Source organism: Lactuca virosa, chromosome 9 (assembly GCF_052849685.1).
Source record: "Lactuca virosa cultivar CGN04683 chromosome 9, Lactuca_virosa_CGN04683_v6, whole genome shotgun sequence".
Taxonomy (NCBI): Eukaryota; Viridiplantae; Streptophyta; class Magnoliopsida; order Asterales; family Asteraceae; genus Lactuca; species Lactuca virosa.
In genome coordinates this window covers 59,181,109-59,199,170 of record NC_136434.1, presented here as the reverse complement: position 1 = coordinate 59,199,170, position 18,062 = coordinate 59,181,109, and the positions used below count along the sequence as shown (strand labels likewise).

Sequence of the window (18,062 nt, the reverse complement as noted above, 5' to 3'; positions counted from 1 at the left end):
ACTGTTGACTCGAGTTTGACTTCTGTTGACTTTGGGGCTTTGATCAACATAAGTAGTAGAGACCATGGAGGGGTAGAATGGTCTTTTATCCACTTCAAATGTTAAAGGGAGGAAGAATAGCCTTCGGTCATTAGAGTTGTGATTATAGTATCACTTAGAGATATTCATCCCTTGTGTTAGGTGGAGGCTAGTTCGAGATCCGGGAGCGGGGTCTTTACTTGCTGTTGGCCAGGTGAGTCTTCTCACTATACATTACCTAGAGTGGTATCTATATGTAGACCGGAGGGTCTTGTGTGCTATGTGTATGTATGAGATTATGTGCATTGTGATATATGTATGCTATGTGCTGTATAGACCGGACCGGAGGGTCCAACGACATAGACCGGACCGAAGGGTCCAACGATACAAACCGGAACGAAGGGTTCAACGAGCTATGACCGGACCAGAGGGTCCAACGAGCTACGGGACTGGAGGGTTCCGCTGAGACACATCGACCGGAGGGTCGCACTGTAGCCTCGAGTGGCGTATATGTTGTATGTGATATTTATTGGGTTTTGAGCATTCTAACACTCCTATGGTGTACATGCAACCCTAAACACCTTGGATCTATGTTTTCTCTAATATACATGCAAATGCTAATATTCCAAGGTATTACCCTATCTAGCATACAATCATAGATACTTGGATAATAATATAGATAGAATACATACCTTTTGTAGTGTAGCTTGACTCCATGGGGCTTGAGTGCCTAGTGCCTCAAATGTGACACCTCAAATGGCTCACACAACATCAAATGCTCTTGGAATAACTTAGAGAGAAATCCACACTTCAAGAAATCGGCTAGCCCTTCTTTTTCACACATAGTCCCGATTTTGGTGAATAATATGATGCTTATATAGTATGTTACAATTAGGGTTACACCATGTGAACCCTAATTGTCATGACCTTTCATTTCCATGACCCATGGGTTAAGTAACCTCCATGGAGCATCCATGGAGTATCCTATGGGTTTAACCCAACTTGATTATCCATGGAGCTTTGGCCCACTATATAAGTTATGGATGATTTACACAATCAACCCATATATTTAATTAGTCTTCTTTTGATCACATAATTAATTCTAAATTAATTCTTGATCAATACTAATTAAATATTATTATTCTTATTATTAATATATTAGAACTTATAATATATTAATAACCATAAGTGTCTTATTTCTCTCATTTAGTCTATCCAAGTGCATGATGCCATGCAACCCAAATGGACCATGCCTGGTCGGGTCAAGTACATACCAAATATAGTTATGGACTTAGACACTACTCCAACAGTCTCCCACTTGGATAAGTCTCAAACTATTATTTCGTATGACTTCAAGAACCAACTGGCAATCGTAGCTCTCAAAAGCCGCTGTCGAACTCTGACCTTGTAACTGAACTCTGACCTTGCCAATGACTTGTCTATTAGATAAGGGATCATATATTCCTCCATTCTAGATATCATATGGACTGAGACATGGATTATAATCATTCTCTCTGTCCATTTGTTGTTTCCCGATTTCCGATTTATGACGATTGACTGATTGAACAAATCAAATCAGTCCTGGCTTGGCCAAGCACTCACATGTGTCATCACTAAATCATCGAGGGGCACACATATATCGTTTTTATCCCGAAGGTAAAAGGAATGGATAAACTTCGACTCATATGGCTTGTTCTACTACTTGTTGAATCATATACAAAGGCACGTTTTATAACATCGAGTTACCAATGCGTTTTCGTGCAATCAATGTACTATCAACTCATAGTAACAACTCATATCTCTAGCTTTGAAGAATATACGATATTATCGTGTCATGATCACTCGTGATAAAATCCATGAAGTGATTCAAATGAGCGCCGGTTGAATCCAATACTCAGAACTTATGAGCACTCATGAGTGTTGTAGCACCACTTTGTCCACCAACTTGGACCTCTACAAGCCAACCCATGACAGTCTTGATTCATATCTACTTCCAACATATGACCGACTGTGGATGGTTTGAATAACTTAGTCATTCAGGAAGAATAACCTAGTTTATTCTGGAAGTCAAAACATGCAAAATGAAACACAAAAATAAATGAATCTAATATGGTATCAAACTATGAATATAAATAAAACACTTTTTATTTATCACCATACTGATTACTCATTATTCATTGTTTCGGTTTTATCAACTTTATACTTGAATTTAGAAAACACTAGTTGTCCCATGCTCCAAGCATGTACACTATGTTTTTCTAAGAAATAGCTTTGCAATGCATCAAGTATGCACTCTATGTTTGTCTATGATCCTTACTTTGTGAAATAGACTAATTGAACATAATTTCAATGATTCTAATTTCACACCTCCAAATCCTTATCGAAAAATGTGAGAATTTCAAATTCCTATCATTTATCGAAATCTGTTTAGATTTTAAACTTATATGCACTGACCCTCCTGTAATGAATATGTACAAAGTCACAAAGACTTGTCAACAGTCATTATAAGGTATTCCAATGGAGTTCAACTCCATGGAAACTAAGTCTCATATTCAAAGTACATTGCTTTGAACATGCTTGTTGCATTAAGTTTTCTAATCTTACACAGATAACTTCCACCTATGGAGACAAATCCATCTTCTCATTTTGACTATCACTTCTGAACAAGAGATGCCTCTTTTCAGAATATGTCAATATGGTCCTTCCAAAATTAGCACTATACTTCCAACTGTCCCTGAGCAACTAATCTTTGGTAAACCTTAGATTGTCCTCGACAATTGCTTAATCCTTTTAGTCATATCCAATTCTAGACCTTTTCCCTTCTTAATGCCCCATGCATTCGGAAAATTTTAGAAAGGACAAATATTATAGCACATGCAATCGATCCTGTACCCAAAGCAAATGGGACACGATTCATAATGTCTCACATAAAGACATGATTCTAGACCAGTCTTTTGCTACAATAATTTTTGTTTGCCATGTTTTCAAAATTTGACTATGAAGAGGGATGCCGTAATCATAACCGAATTTTGAGAACGCAATATATAGAATTTTCTTAAGTTGAACCAATCCAACATGAAATTCATATATATATTCTTGACTAAAATGATTAAAATCTCAATCTAAGCCTTTTAGAATTGAAATGAAGTATAATTTCCTCTCTCTTAATTATAGTAAAACAACTTTTTCAACCCTTGCAACCTCACGAGTTAAACTTTTGTTTTCTATAATTAACATTGCTAACTTGCAATACTTATCATAATTATCATGCTCCCACTAACATGATGATTATCAGCATAATACTTATGCTCCCACTAGCTTTGACATTTATTCAGAAATTAGTGGACTTCTAGAAATCAATACTTTATTGACTTTCTTACCAAAGTTCAAATTTCTGATACTAGATTGCTTTGATAAGACTTTATCAAAATCATACACCTTATTGTAAATAGCTCACTGGAGTGTCTAAAAAATTTAAGAACTATGAAAAGGGATGCCGTAATCATAGTCTCAATTGGTTAGACCTTTGCTATTTCTCATAAGTCCATGTTAGTGTGCTCTACTAACGACTTTGAGAATGCAAAGATTACTATCTACTTAAAAATCTACTTAGTGAAAGTGTTTCCTCACCATCATTTTCATGAATCGGAGAGAAACCTTATAACACTTAGATTTTTATGGTGTATGAGTTCCTACCCATATGAATTTGTCAAAACCATAACCACAATACAAGGTTAGTGACAAATCCAAACTCATATGGATTGAACTTGTGCAATCTTAAGTTCTTGCCACCTGGCAGCACAAGGGCCTGCCATAGCTTCCAAGTAGCTGTGCAACCAATTGAGAACTTTCAGAACTCCTATGCAAAGTCAACTTGAATAGGCACAGAAATGTCAACACGATAGGTTATACACCTCAAGTCGTGTGCTAGTGAAGAATTCCAGGTTTTATTCTTGATTAGGTCTTGAAACGTTCAAGAGCTTTAGGGCTCCCACTGTCCTCTTGACATATAAGACTCACTTGCCAAATATACAAGAGATAGTGCGGATTCTTTATCAAGACAAACACTTCACACACTTGGCCTAAGTTGGTCTTTGTTTAACCCAAAACATCACAACTTACCAATTTCAAATGTACAAGAGTAGGACACTTTTACTCTTACATTTGACAAGTGTTATAAACCTTTCTTTAAGATATGTCACTCAACTTATAGTCTTGGAGTATGACTCTAAGACTTGTTTTGGAACGAGGTATGACTCATCTTCTTGATTTAACCATTTCAACAATTCATGACTCCTCTTCTTATCCATAAGAATGCACTAAGATGTCCTTAGAAGACCAATTGTGATGTGGTTCTTTAATCATTAAGATGATCACAAAACATTATACTAAAGTACTCTCCCATCTTTTCAGATTTGAGAAACTTTAATCTTTCTGCCTAATTTGATTCTTCTCATTCGTTCTGCCATACATCGAGACTTTTCCAATGCTTCAGAATTATACTTAAACTTATAAGTATAACCATCTTTACTAAACTTTAGTAAATCATGACGAATAGGCTTAATGAGCTTTGTGGTGGACATGACCAGTGCACAAGAATGTGTACTCGATCCCTTTAGTCCTTCACTTGATTCACACATCCATGTGAACAAGTCTTAATTTTCCAATGCTTGAAAGTTCTCATTCATCATACTATTCAACTTGCATGATTCCAAGTTTCTATCCAACTGAAGCCTTGGGAATGAGAATCTTTCCTTATTTGGTAAATTATGACACTACCACAAACGGAAGAATTAAGTCCATTTTTCCAATATCGCTATCAATGGAATCATATAAACAACCATTTTTCACAAATGCCACTGTAAGGATATTTAAAATAAATATAAAATTAAAACCTTTTATTTTATTTCAAAACTTTGCGGAAAAAACTTATCCTTACAGTGCAAATGCATATGAAAAACTTGTTGTTATCTATTCCTAAGCAATATATCATAACTCCTAAGTAACAGCTCAAAAATTCTGATTCGATCGAAATCCATCTTCGTGATCAGAATCATCATGTACTTCCTTTAAGTTTCTTCACTTTTCTTTGATTCTTAAAGCATCAACATGTGACCCAGTCACATCATGTAATGAGAATCTCATAACAGAAACTTAACAGAGTTAGATAGTGGACTTTTACCTGAAGAAGAGTCAAACTTCTTGACTTGATCAACCTTTTGATCTTTCAGGTAAATAGGCAGCTTCGCAATCAATGCCCCTTCCTTTGGTAAGGTAAACATATGGACTCTTTGGTAATGGGACTATCTCAGACTTAGCCTTTCTCTTTACCATTTGGTCAACCAGGTTGACTATGGCCAATCCCTTTCCATTGGGAAGAGAATGCTTTTTCTGGGTATCCAATGTTACCATTGTCAATGTCCATTGAAGGTTTTGGGAGTTGATCTACTAATCAGATTTGCTCTGCCAGTGCTCCAAATCATTGCTGATTAAGCACCCCAAAGCAAATAGATAAGATCATTAAGGGTCATGTCATAGTACTTTACATGGTAGTCCATAAGGAACTTACTATGTGACTTAGAAAGTGATTGAACATCCAACCTTCTTAAGACTTTGACACCCAACTCTCCCAGCTTGTCAATATGTGACTTCATCTCCAAGATGCGATCACACATAGACCTTGCTTGCCAATAGGGATTGAGTGACCTTTGAACTTGTGGGTTAGGGAGAATAATTGGAGGAGGTGGAGGAAGTAAAGTTCCAAGAGATTTGGGAAGATCATAGATGTCTGAACTTAGACATCTTTTGGGAGATATTCAAGATAGTTGATGTAAAGTCCTTAATATGACACCCAATATGAAATATTAAGGCTAGGACCCAACAAACTATTTTATAACTTAGAAGAGGGATGCCGTAATCCAAGCTATAAAATATTTGAAGGTAGGTGAATGCCGATTCACCAATTTCCACCAAGATAAACGAAATGTATTATTAGGTTTTAATTGGATTTGAAACTCCTAGATCTTTTGAGATTCATTGAACTTTTCAATGACATGTTTCAAGCTCGAGTGTGCCCTTCAGGTTTTGTGACTGGGATGCCGAGGATCACAAAGCAAGGTGTGAAGTAACCATGCAAATTACTTGGTAGCCTTAAGTGTTTACCCCTCAATCGATGTGCCGGTTAACCACACACACTCCATCGATACTATGATAAACATTAAGTTACCCTTTGCCTACCTTGTTAAGTCCAGGTTAGTGTGCCGGTTAACCACACACGCTCCACTAACGGCTTAAACAAAGTGCAAAGTGTAATTTCATGGATTAGCACCTTATTCACATTTTCCTAAGTAACTAAGATTGGGAATTTATAAATGTTTAGTTACTTAGTATTTATCATTAATACTTTTAATGAAGGGAGAATTATAATCTTTGTCCTACCCGTTCGGCTAACGACCCTCCACCAGTCAAGGAAGCGGTGGGTGAGATTAGACACCCATTAAGCTGCCATTTTATAGGCAACAACCTTATACCCCCCTTATAGACCGGCTTCGTGAATGAGGCCTACTAATGGTAAGACTGACTTGCTCTTATACATATATATATATATATATATATATTATTAACTTATAATATTATAAAGTATATGGGTTGAATTTTAACTTTTAAAACTCTAAGGGCTTAACTTGGAGTTAAAGTATTCTTGAGGGAAACTTTACATATTCCAAAACTTGAGGGCAAGTTTTGAAAACATTCAAAACTAATTAATTCCATAACTTATGTGTTTAAAGTAGTTTTAATTAAAAAACTCTTCAAGTTCCATAACTTGAGGACAAGTTATGGAAGACTTTAAACTAAGAAAAGAATGTAACTTTTCTTTATTTTTGTAACTTATGGAACTAATTAAGGTTACACATTTTATTACTTAATGAAGTGACTTTTGAATCTCCATAACTTGAGGACAAGACTCTTCATTTTTGTAACCATTGCCAACTTTTATGAGTTTTATGAAACTTAAATGTGACTTTTCATATAACTTGAGGACAAGTTACAAAAACACATTTTAGAATCAACTTTTAGATTAAAATGGATTGAAAACAACTATTCAATTAACTTTCCTATTAATCTAAGCAACTCATATGGACAAGATAATTGGAATCAAACTTTTTCATGTAATTAGCATAACACTTAAACTAATACAAAACATGAATCTATTGACAATTATCTTTGAAATTGGATTAGCATGAACATTACCACATCAAAAACAAGTTTATAAGTTCAAAAACAACTTATGGTAATGTTCCTAGTCCAATTCCAGCCAAAACAGTCGAAGATATGCTGTCTGGGACACAAACTCGTCGAGTTCTTATAGGAAACTCGTCGAGTTCATGCCTTAACACATGAACTCGTCGAGTTTATGGCCAGAACTCATCGAGTTTTCTGTCTGGACAGATTCTCAGCCTTGAAAAATAAGTTGCATCAAGTATAATTGAAAACAACCCTAGGCTCTGATACCATTGTTGGGTTTTGAACATTCTAACACTCCTATGGTGTACATGCAACCCTAAATACCTTGGATCTATGTTTTCTCTAATATACATGCAAATGCTAATATTCCAAGGTATTACCCTATCTAGCATACAATCATAGATACTTGGGTAATAATATAGATAAAATACATACCTTTTGTAGTGTAGCTTGACTCCATGGGGCTTGAGTGCCTAGTGCCTCAAATGTGACACCTCAAATGGCTCACACAACATCAAATGCTCTTGGAATAACTTAGAGAGAAATCCACACTTCAAGAAATCGGCTAGCCCTTCTTTTTCACACATAGTCCCGATTTTGGTGAATAATATGATGCTTATATAGTATGTTACAATTAGGGTTACACCATGTAAACCCTAATTGTCATGACCTTTCATTTCCATGACCCATGGGTTAAGTAACCTCCATGGAGCATCCATGGAGTATCCTATGGGTTTAACCTAACTTGATTATCCATGGAGCTTTGGCCCACTATATAAGTTATGGATGATTTACACAATCAACCCATATATTTAATTAGTCTTCTTTTGATCACATAATTAATTCTAAATTAATTCTTGATCAATACTAATTAAATATTATTATTCTTATTATTAATATATTAGAACTTATAATATATTAATAACCATAAGTGTCTTATTTCTCTCATTTAGTCTATCCAAGTGCATGATGCCATGCAACCCAAATGGACCATGCCTGGTTGGGTCAAGTACATACCAAATATAGTTATGGACTTAGACACTAATCCAACAGTATTTTGGGGAACTCACTAAGCTTCGTGCTTACCGTGTTATGTGTTATGTGTTTCAGGTATCTCAGAGGATCGCGGGAAGGCACCAGCTTGATTGTACACACCAGAGAAAGAGTTATGTTTTGAGGATCCTGAATTTTTAATGGAGTTGTGTTTTGTAATTTGAATAAACGAGATTTCCATACAATTTGTTATGAAAAGTATGCGATTTTAAAATGAAAAATCTGTTTGAAAAATTACGGTGTTACACAGAGGATGTTTCGTCTCCTTTCATCTGAATCTTTAGTAATTGTGTTTTTAGGGTATATTCCCTAGAAGATGTATGTGGAGCGTATGCACGCTCTAAGGACAACCAAACGTCACGAGATGTAGTAGTACCTTGAACATGAGGAAAAGCAGCCTCTGAGATTGTAGAGATGATCCGCATTCTTACGTGAGCATCATTGGCGACCCATATCGCATAGTTCGGGTTCGGCTGGGATTGTTTGGGGGCATCTTTGTCTGATGATGTTGCTTGTTCAATCAGTGGTGATGGGCAAGGGACGGTACCATCAACATAACCAATTAGGTTGTTTGTGATAAGAAAAGGATGAATCATTGTTTTCCAAAATCCATAGTTTGTTGGAGAGAGAGTAAAACCGAACTTATGGGAATTATGAGAGGTTTTCTCAGCCGTTGTGAAAGCAGCAATTAACGCCATTGATAGCAAGAAAGAAAGAAGATGAATATCAGAGAAGGTTTGGCGGCAGCTAGGTTTAGCGACAATTGTGCTCTGATACCAAGATAATCAGATTGTAATATTGTGTGTATTATTATAATATGAGAATACGATTACAATATATATATATATATATAGAGTAGATATTTACACTTTGTACCCTTCTACTACTTAGCTATATTACAAACTGTCTAATATACTCAATCCTAACTTTACATGTTTAATTTTCATATCATATCGTGTCGACCTGTTTAATTCATTTTTTTAAATATCTTACCAAAACTATTTATTTCATGTGTTGGATTGACATGTCGTATGAATCACCTGTAATTTGTATATTATGTTATATTATGCTTTAATTTGTATATAATAAAATTTCATTTTTTAAGTATTGTGTATCATCACAATTTCATAATCGAACTAGTTTGTTGTTCTAAATTGTGTAAAGTCGAAGCAATAATATTTGAAAATCAAGAAGGTAGTAGACCAAATAGTTTTCGGTATACTTTTTTTTTTTGGTAATAATAGTGTAAAATTAAAACTTGGTATTAAATTATTAACAGAAGTTTAAAATAGAATGAACCATAATATAATTTGATTATTATTTAATAATATTATCGTAATAATTTCAAAACACATGACTGTATACTATATTCTAGGTTAGAAAAAAAATATCGATAATGGAATAAATGAACATGAAACATGTTACCTCTTAAATAAGTTTAATAATTCATGTAATAAATAAGTAATATAATTGTGAAACTTAATAATTATTTAACAACATTATCTCATATTCTCATAATAACTTGTTGTATGCTTTTTAAATGATTTAAAAACTATTTTCTTATAAAAGTAATAAATTTCTTGAATAAAATATTATAATATATACTAATTTCTTTTAGAGTCATAAAACATGACTTCAAGTTGTGTGCTCTTCTTGATTATCTTCAATAATAACTTAACAATTTGAGCACTGTAGTCTTATATTTTACTACCTGGCCACCATGGTTATCTTTTCTTCACAGATTTGGGACCATAGTGATTAGTCCACTCTCCTGATGTTGAACAGCACCTGGAGCATTCGGCGATTAACCCCAAGTCCCAGCCTATCACCATTCTTCTCATTACCCACCACCAACACCCCCAAATTACGCCCAAATCAAACTCCATTTCGTTTCATGGCATCCACAACTCAATTACAGCAACAACAACAACAATCGACTTCTGAGTTCTTGACGCAGAGACCATATCATCCTCCGACATGGGCATCTAAACTCAATCCAATTCCTTCTCACGCCTTCTCTCTTGGACATGTAATTCGTACCCTTTTCCCTCTTTCACTCCCTGTTTTATGCCGTTTTTTATTGTTGGTTCTGTTTGATTTCAGTTTCCGACTCCAATTCACAAATGGAACCTTCCTAACTTGCCCAAGGACACTGAAGTCTGGCTAAAGGTAACTAGCTCATATCCATATTTTGGTTTGTACTTCGTTCAGTATATGGATTTTGTTTGAATGCAGATCGGTGAAAAGTTTTGGTTTTATGCCTAGTTACATGACTTATGAAGTGTTTTTATTGATGCAATTGTTGTATGATTGATGATTTTTACAAGTACTTGCTGCTTTCTTTTCTGAAAATGTGTACGGATAGCATCGAATTCCAGTAAAACCTAGATGGGTAGTTATCAGTAATACTGGATATCATCATAGTTTATTACTTTCTTTTTGCAATACTGACACGAAACTCTTCATCATGTAAGCGTGATGATCTTTCAGGTATGCAATTGAGCGGGAACAAAGTTCGCAAACTTGAATTCTTGTTAGCAGATGCGGTTGCACAAGGAGCAGACTGCATCATAACCATTGGCGGCATTCAAAGCAATCATTGTCGTGCGACAGCTGTCGCTGCCAAGTATCTCAACCTAGATTGTTTTCTAATACTTCGTACCTCAAAGGTGTCCTATATTCAAACCATCTCTCATTTTTTTCTTAATCTTTAAATTTTACTTTTTAATTTAATTTATTTACTATGCAGATGCTTGTGGAAAAAGACCCTGGATTGACAGGAAACCTGTTGGTGGAGCGATTAGTTGGTGCACATATTGATCTTGTTTCAAAGGAAGAATATTCAAGAATTGGAAGTTTGGTATGTAATATATTCAAACATTTTGTCTATAAAAATATTGTAGTAAATTACAAAACTTTCTTTCCTTTTTGCTTGACTTTCAGACACTTACTAATTTGTTGAAAGAAAAGTTGATAAAAGAAGGAAGAAAACCTTATGTCATTCCGGTTGGTGGATCAAATTCCTTAGGGACCTGGTGAGATTGGATTTTTTTTAAGATATATACAGTATATTTTTTACAAAATATTAAAAAAAATTTAAAAGATGAATTCCAACATGTGATGTAGGGGATATATTGAAGCAATTAGGGAGATTGAGAATCAGGTCCAAAAAGGGACAATCAAAACAAGCTTTGATGATATTGTTGTAGCATGTGGCAGGTTTTAGTCCTGTTATTATTTCAACTTTTAATGTGATTACTTTTATATTTTAAGCATGATATGATATGAAGTTATCTCTCTCTAACTTCATCTTTTTTATTGTATTTGTGTTGATTTTTAGTGGTGGTACAGTTGCTGGTTTGTCAATTGCTTCATGTCTAAGTGAACTTAAAACAAAAGTACATCTTTTATTTTAATTTAATTTCTTTCCTTAAAGATTCAAAACTTTTAATTTAACAAAATTAAATTGCAGGTTACTGCATATTGTGTATGCGATGATCCGGAATACTTCTATGATTATGTCCAAGGTCTACTTGATGGACTTGAAGCTGGAGTCGATTCACATGATATAGTCAAAATCGAAAATGTAACAACATAAACTTATTTTCATGTATAATTTTTGACATTTTGATGTTTGTTTAATATTTGTTTTGATAGGCCAAAGGAGTCGGGTATGCCATGAGTACAGCAGAAGAGCTTAAATTTGTCAAGGAAGTTGCAGAAAGCACCGCTGTGATCCTGGATCCTGTTTACAGGTTCGGGCTATTATATTTGCTTTTGAACCATGAAACTATTTTTTGACTTTTAAAAAAAAAAAAAAAAAAAAAAAAAACTCATATTTTGGTTTTTATTTATGTGTGTTTTGTAGTGGAAAGGCGGCTTATGGAATGATGAAAGACATGGCAGAAAATCCAAGAAAGTGGGAAGGAAGAAAGATTCTGTTTATACACACGGGAGGGCTTCTTGGTTTGTATGATAAAAACGAAGAAATAGGTTCATTGGTTGGGGGATGGCGTAGAATGGAGCTAGATGAGTCTATTCCACGAAAAGATGGCACTGGGAAAATGTTCTAAAAGGATTTTAGAGCTTCAAAACATGTATTCCAAGTTTGAATTCGTGCATTACATATTTCTGAAAGTGTTCCTAACATTAAGTCGTAGTATTCATATTCAAAACCTGTTTCTCAAAGAAAACACCTCTTCTTTCTTTCCCCTTCTTTATTTTCCTATGTGGCTGCGGGAAGAACAAAGATGTGCTTTGACTATGACTATACAAAGGGGAACATTTGAACTTTTTCAAATGGTAACTTACACAACCCACATCAGCTAGTGGTAACCCGCTGAGAAGGGTGTTACCTACTAAAGTCATGTTAGCCTAAAACTGTATTATTTTTATTTTTATTTTTATTTTTGTTTTTGAAAATAAACATAAGGGGTTTTATGTCATTTTCCCTACAAATTTAACCTAATTTTTTCAACTTTTTTCTGAGAAATAACCAATGGGTTTGGATGAATTTCATGTCATTTGCAATTTTCATCATGTCAAAATGATAAAACCTATTTTTTTTAAATACTTTTGATGAAATTGCAGTTTGTAAATGTCCAACTGTGATTTTGATGATTATATATAGGTATTTTTTAATTTTTTTTAAAAATAATTAGTAAATTTAACTAGATTTATCTTTTTCTCTTTACTTCATTTTTTAATATAATGATTAAACTTAGTTGTAAATGTTTTATATTATAGTAAAAGTAAACAAAAGTCTACTCTTAAAATGAACGAACATGGTAGTATATTATTATTGTATTGGAAAAAAGACAATATCACAATAATAAGAAAATGATAATATATATGATTTAGAATAGATTAATAATGCTTTCATTGTCATCATATTTGTTCATACGTAACTCTAACATGATGTTAGACCACGGTTGTACTTGAAAATGATCATTTAGTAATAATAATAATAATTTGATAACCAGTGACAACAAAATAGAATATAAGAAAAGTTTTTTTTTCTTTTTTTTGGAACGACAAATACAAATATTTACTAAACTACTCCAAAATTATTCCACATATGTCCACAGTGACTTGAACCCTCAACCTCAAAGAGAGAGGGCAACATCGGATACCACTGGGCTAGAATCCTTTTGCTACATGTTTGTTATCTGAAGTTATAACTCCTAACATTCTAATTAATATTTATTGCTTCTCTAATATTTGATAAAAAAGGAAAAAAAACCAATATGTTTAATATCATCGATCATTCTTCACGTAATAATGAAAAAGATTAGTCTATTCAACAAAATAGCCATCCATTCTACTCATATCATCTTCTAAATGATGATATCATCTATGAAATTGATAATGACAATTTGGCATATGAATTAATAATATTATTTATGAAATGGTCAGAAAATCATCCGCTTTCCAGAATTAAGTAGGCATATTAAAAAAATACCATTATTTTAATGAACTGTGAAAAAAATAAAACATATAGTTGGATATCAATTTAAAATAATTATAATATTTTATAAAAATAATAATTCATTACGAGCATATCACCTTCTATTATTACATAAGAATCTTAATTGTTTTTTCAAAGGATTACGTAACACATTTTCGGCAGCTCAGCCTCAGCTCATAAACCAACGCCAATCCACTCACAACAAGATGCCTCATTTTCCCCGATCCCAATTATTCTAACATTTTACTCAGATTCCCAGATATTCAATTTCACCATTTTCTCCTCATCATATTCCCCAGATTTCAGTCCCCATCTCCATCGTCTTTCCTTCGATCTTTCTTTCCTTACGAGTATGGCGTCTTCCCTGGGTTTAACCAATCTCAGTGGCCTCACATCCTCCCGCGTCGCTTTACCATCGTCTCGCCGCCGTGTCAGTGGCAGAGCAAGAGTTGGCGGTTTGAAGATCGTTGCTTCAGAAACGAAGCAACAAGAACCTGATCTGAGTGTCAACGTTAATGGCTTACATATGCCCAATCCATTCGTAATCGGGTCGGGTCCTCCAGGGACCAACTATAAAGTCATGAAAAAAGCTTTCGATGAAGGCTGGGGTGCAGTCATAGCTAAAACAGTAAGTCTTCTGATCCATAATGTTTGATCGTTCTTAATTTCTTCTATAACTTTACTCCATTACAACAGTGTGAAGTTTCATAGATTGATTTTAACTGATCACCTCCATTTGAATTTGAAGTCGGATGGTTGTTTGCGTCTGTGTAAACTGATTATAATGTTGAATTCTGATATGAACACCGGAATAAACTTCAAATTATCTGATCTCGATTGTTTTAGTTGCTATAATTACTTTTTAACTTTTTTTCCTCCAATCTTCCGATCCTGATCTGATCTCGATTAGAAGGAAAAGAAACAAAGAAAAGTCGTGATCAGAGAAGGGAAAAGGAGGAAGAGTTTGTTATTTTTGCACTAAGTGCCAAATGGTCAAACTATCAGCCTTTCTTAGCTTCTCACGCAACTTAAGAATCTTTCCTTTCTTTCCCAAGCAAATCCACCAACAAGCTTACACGTTTCTACCAAAATATGCAATAAAATTGATTTCTCACAGGTTGATGAAGTCAAGTTCCAAACAGGCTTCATAAATCAGTCAGAAATCCACTTCAAGTCGCAATAATGACTTTTGGGCTCTTCAAATTTCAAAAAACTGACCTTTGTTTCAATCAAGCTTCTAACTTTAACCTGCAATATTATCCAGGTGTCACTAGATGCTGCAAAAGTTATCAATGTTACCCCAAGATACGCTCGCCTACGAGCTGGCGTGAATGGGTCAGCTAAAGGGCAAGTTATTGGGTGGCAAAATATTGAACTTATAAGTGATCGACCTTTAGAAACAATGTTGAAAGAATTCAAACAATTGAAAGAAGAGTATCCGGACAGGATACTTATTGCATCAATCATGGAGGAATACAACAAAGCTGCATGGGAAGAACTCGTTGACCGAGTCGAGCAAACTGGAATTGTAAGTTTTTGTAAAATATTAAAAAAAAATCTAAGTTCATCTGTCATTTGGAATGTCATATTTTTAACTTTTTTTTTAAAAAAAAAAAAAAAAATAGGATGCTATTGAAGTCAATTTCTCGTGTCCTCATGGTATGCCCGAAAGAAAAATGGGGGCAGCAGTCGGGCAGGATTGTGATTTGTTGGAAGAGGTATGTGGATGGATCAATGCTAAAGCTACGGTTCCGGTTTGGGCAAAAATGACTCCAAATATTACAGATATTACTCAGGTATGCGTGTTTGCTTTAGCAGTAAGGAGGTCAGAATCCATAAGTGAGGTGTCAGTGACAACGTCGTTGTCAGGTTATATGAAAAGTTATTGTTTGTGTGTGTGTTATAGCCAGCTAGGGTGGCTTTGAAATCCGGATGCGAGGGTATAGCTGCAATTAACACAATAATGAGTGTGATGGGCATTAATTTGAAGACATTACATCCCGAGCCTTGTGTTGAGGGGTTAGTATTAGTATTATTATATTGTATATCTAGTTTGACAAGTGTTTTCCATGGTTTCGGTTGGAATTTGATGGAATTGGAATCCGAGATTCCATTCCATGGTGTGTTTGGTTGCTAGATGAATTCATTTCAGTCGGATTCCTTCAAATTTCATTGTTTTATGGATTCCACCCTTCTCAAGGGCGGTCGGGTGGAAGGAAATCAGCTCTATTCTTTTCTTTTTTATCAAAAGACCGCAATACCCCTCATATATATTGAAATAAAAGATTGAGTAAATTACATTTTTGGTCCATAAGTGTAGATGATATTTGCAATTTTGGTCCCAAGTGGTTCTCTTGCAATTTCGGTCCTTATTTGAGATTCTTGTAATGTTTTTGTCCCTATTCCAAGTAAAATAAGTCATTTTTGGTCCCTGAGTATAGCAGATTTTTGCAATTTTGGTCCCAAAATGATCTTTTTCTTGGAACAGGACCATAAACTTTACAAAAACCTCAAATAAGGACCCAAATTGCAAGATTTTTTTTTGGGACCAAAAGTGCAAGAGAAACGTTTGGGATCAAAATTGAAAAAACAGTTATACTCAGGGACCAAAAATATAATTTACTGTAAAAGATTAAATTATAAATGAAAACTAATAACTTATTCAATCTTTTTTTTTTTTTAATTGAATTCCATTTCATTTCCTGCCAACTAAACACACAATACATTACAATTCCTTCAAACTTCCAATTCCTTTGACAGATTCCATTCCTTCCAATAACAACCTTTCACTTGTATGACTCACATCACAGATACTCAACTCCAGGAGGCTATTCTTCAAAGGCAGTTCATCCCATTGCACTTGCAAAAGTAATGAGCATTGCACAAATGATGAAATCAGAATTTCAAGATGGAGACTATTCAATTTCTGGAATTGGAGGTGTAGAGTCTGGTGGAGATGCTGCTGAATTCATTCTTCTTGGTGCAAATACAGTTCAAGTATGTATAATTAAATTAAAAAAAAAATCGGGTTATATTTTATTCAAATAACAAATCAAACTGCTAAAAATTATTTGTAACTTTAGGTTTGCACGGGTGTGATGATGTATGGATATGATATGGTATCGAAGCTGTGTGAGGAGCTCAAGGACTTCATGAGAGCTCATAACTTTGCAACCATAGAAGAATTTAGAGGGTATGCAGTTGAAAATGTCAGTTTGAATTACATTTTATAAAAGAAATGAGATTTTTGAAATGTTTTTTTAATCTTTTATGCAGGGCTTCACTTCAATATTTTACTACGCATACTGAACTTGTGAGAATACAGCAAGAAGCAATTAAGGAGAGACGCGCGATCAAGAAAGGATTGGCATCTGATAAAGATTGGACTGGAGATGGATTTGTGAAAGAAAGTGAAAGCATGGTTTCTAATTGATGATTAAAACATGGATAAATTAACCAAAAAGGGTTGTTTATGAATTGTTTCTTAAGTTAAATATATTTACATGTTTTCGTTTCTGTGTAAAAGTGTACTCTTTAGCGTTGCAAATAAAGTGATTGTGTTCATATGGGTTACAAACGGTAGTTATGATGTTGATTAAGTCGTGATGTGTGGTTAAATCATCATTCAACATTAGATATGTGTTTTGAAGGTTTGGTCGATTGAATGCTAATGCGATGATGATTTAGGATATGTTTTTTGGAATCCTTTATTTGAAAAAAGAATCGGAAATAGGTGGCGTTAGATCGTGTTGACAACTCAAACGTAATTCATTCTTTCATCAATGACCATATGTCTGAACCAAACTGGAAAATAAACTGTTTTGCTCTTGAGGGCCTAAATATTGTAATACTTGTAATAATAGAGATAAATATTGTAGAAGGCAGAATAGGATACAATAAAATTCCAAGGATAATAAAAATTTCTTATTAAAAAGATTTTGGTTTAAAGTACAAAACTTGGAGCTGAACAAACATTTAAGGACAAGGTTTGAATAAGGTATCGTTTGTTACAATACTTTATAAAAAATTTTCGATGACACAAACATGATATTTTTGACAAATTTATATACAAATATTTATTACAATAATGGTTGTTGAAGTTGTTTATATAAATATGAAAAAAAGCATAATATATTCTTATATTTTTTGTGCCAAATTTTATAAAACATTATTTAATACAGTATCGTCAATTTCTTGGGAAAATATTTATGGTATGTTTTTAATTGATTTAATTGAAAAAATCGAAGTTTATTTTCATCCATTTAAGTATCAAATTATT

At 34.0% G+C, this 18,062-nt stretch overlaps 2 protein-coding genes across 2 annotated transcripts; both read left to right on the top strand.

The window, feature by feature from the left end:
• The first annotated feature begins 10,017 nt into the window (after positions 1-10,017).
• D-CDES (D-cysteine desulfhydrase) lies at positions 10,018-12,522 on the top strand. The gene is made up of 10 exons (XM_079074488.1): positions 10,018-10,345; positions 10,420-10,485; positions 10,791-10,985; positions 11,066-11,176; positions 11,260-11,351; positions 11,443-11,535; positions 11,657-11,714; positions 11,789-11,902; positions 11,974-12,071; positions 12,185-12,522. Exons 1-10 carry the CDS (start codon positions 10,091-10,093, stop codon positions 12,387-12,389), a joined length of 1,287 nt encoding a protein of 428 aa, XP_078930614.1. The 5' UTR covers positions 10,018-10,090; the 3' UTR covers positions 12,390-12,522.
• Positions 12,523-13,908: 1,386 nt separating this feature from the next.
• Positions 13,909-17,360, top strand: PYD1 (pyrimidine 1). The gene is made up of 7 exons (XM_079071460.1): positions 13,909-14,411; positions 15,048-15,311; positions 15,409-15,579; positions 15,690-15,802; positions 16,594-16,780; positions 16,867-16,976; positions 17,060-17,360. Exons 1-7 carry the CDS (start codon positions 14,136-14,138, stop codon positions 17,214-17,216), a joined length of 1,278 nt encoding a protein of 425 aa, XP_078927586.1. The 5' UTR covers positions 13,909-14,135; the 3' UTR covers positions 17,217-17,360.
• The last annotated feature ends 702 nt before the right edge of the window (positions 17,361-18,062 follow it).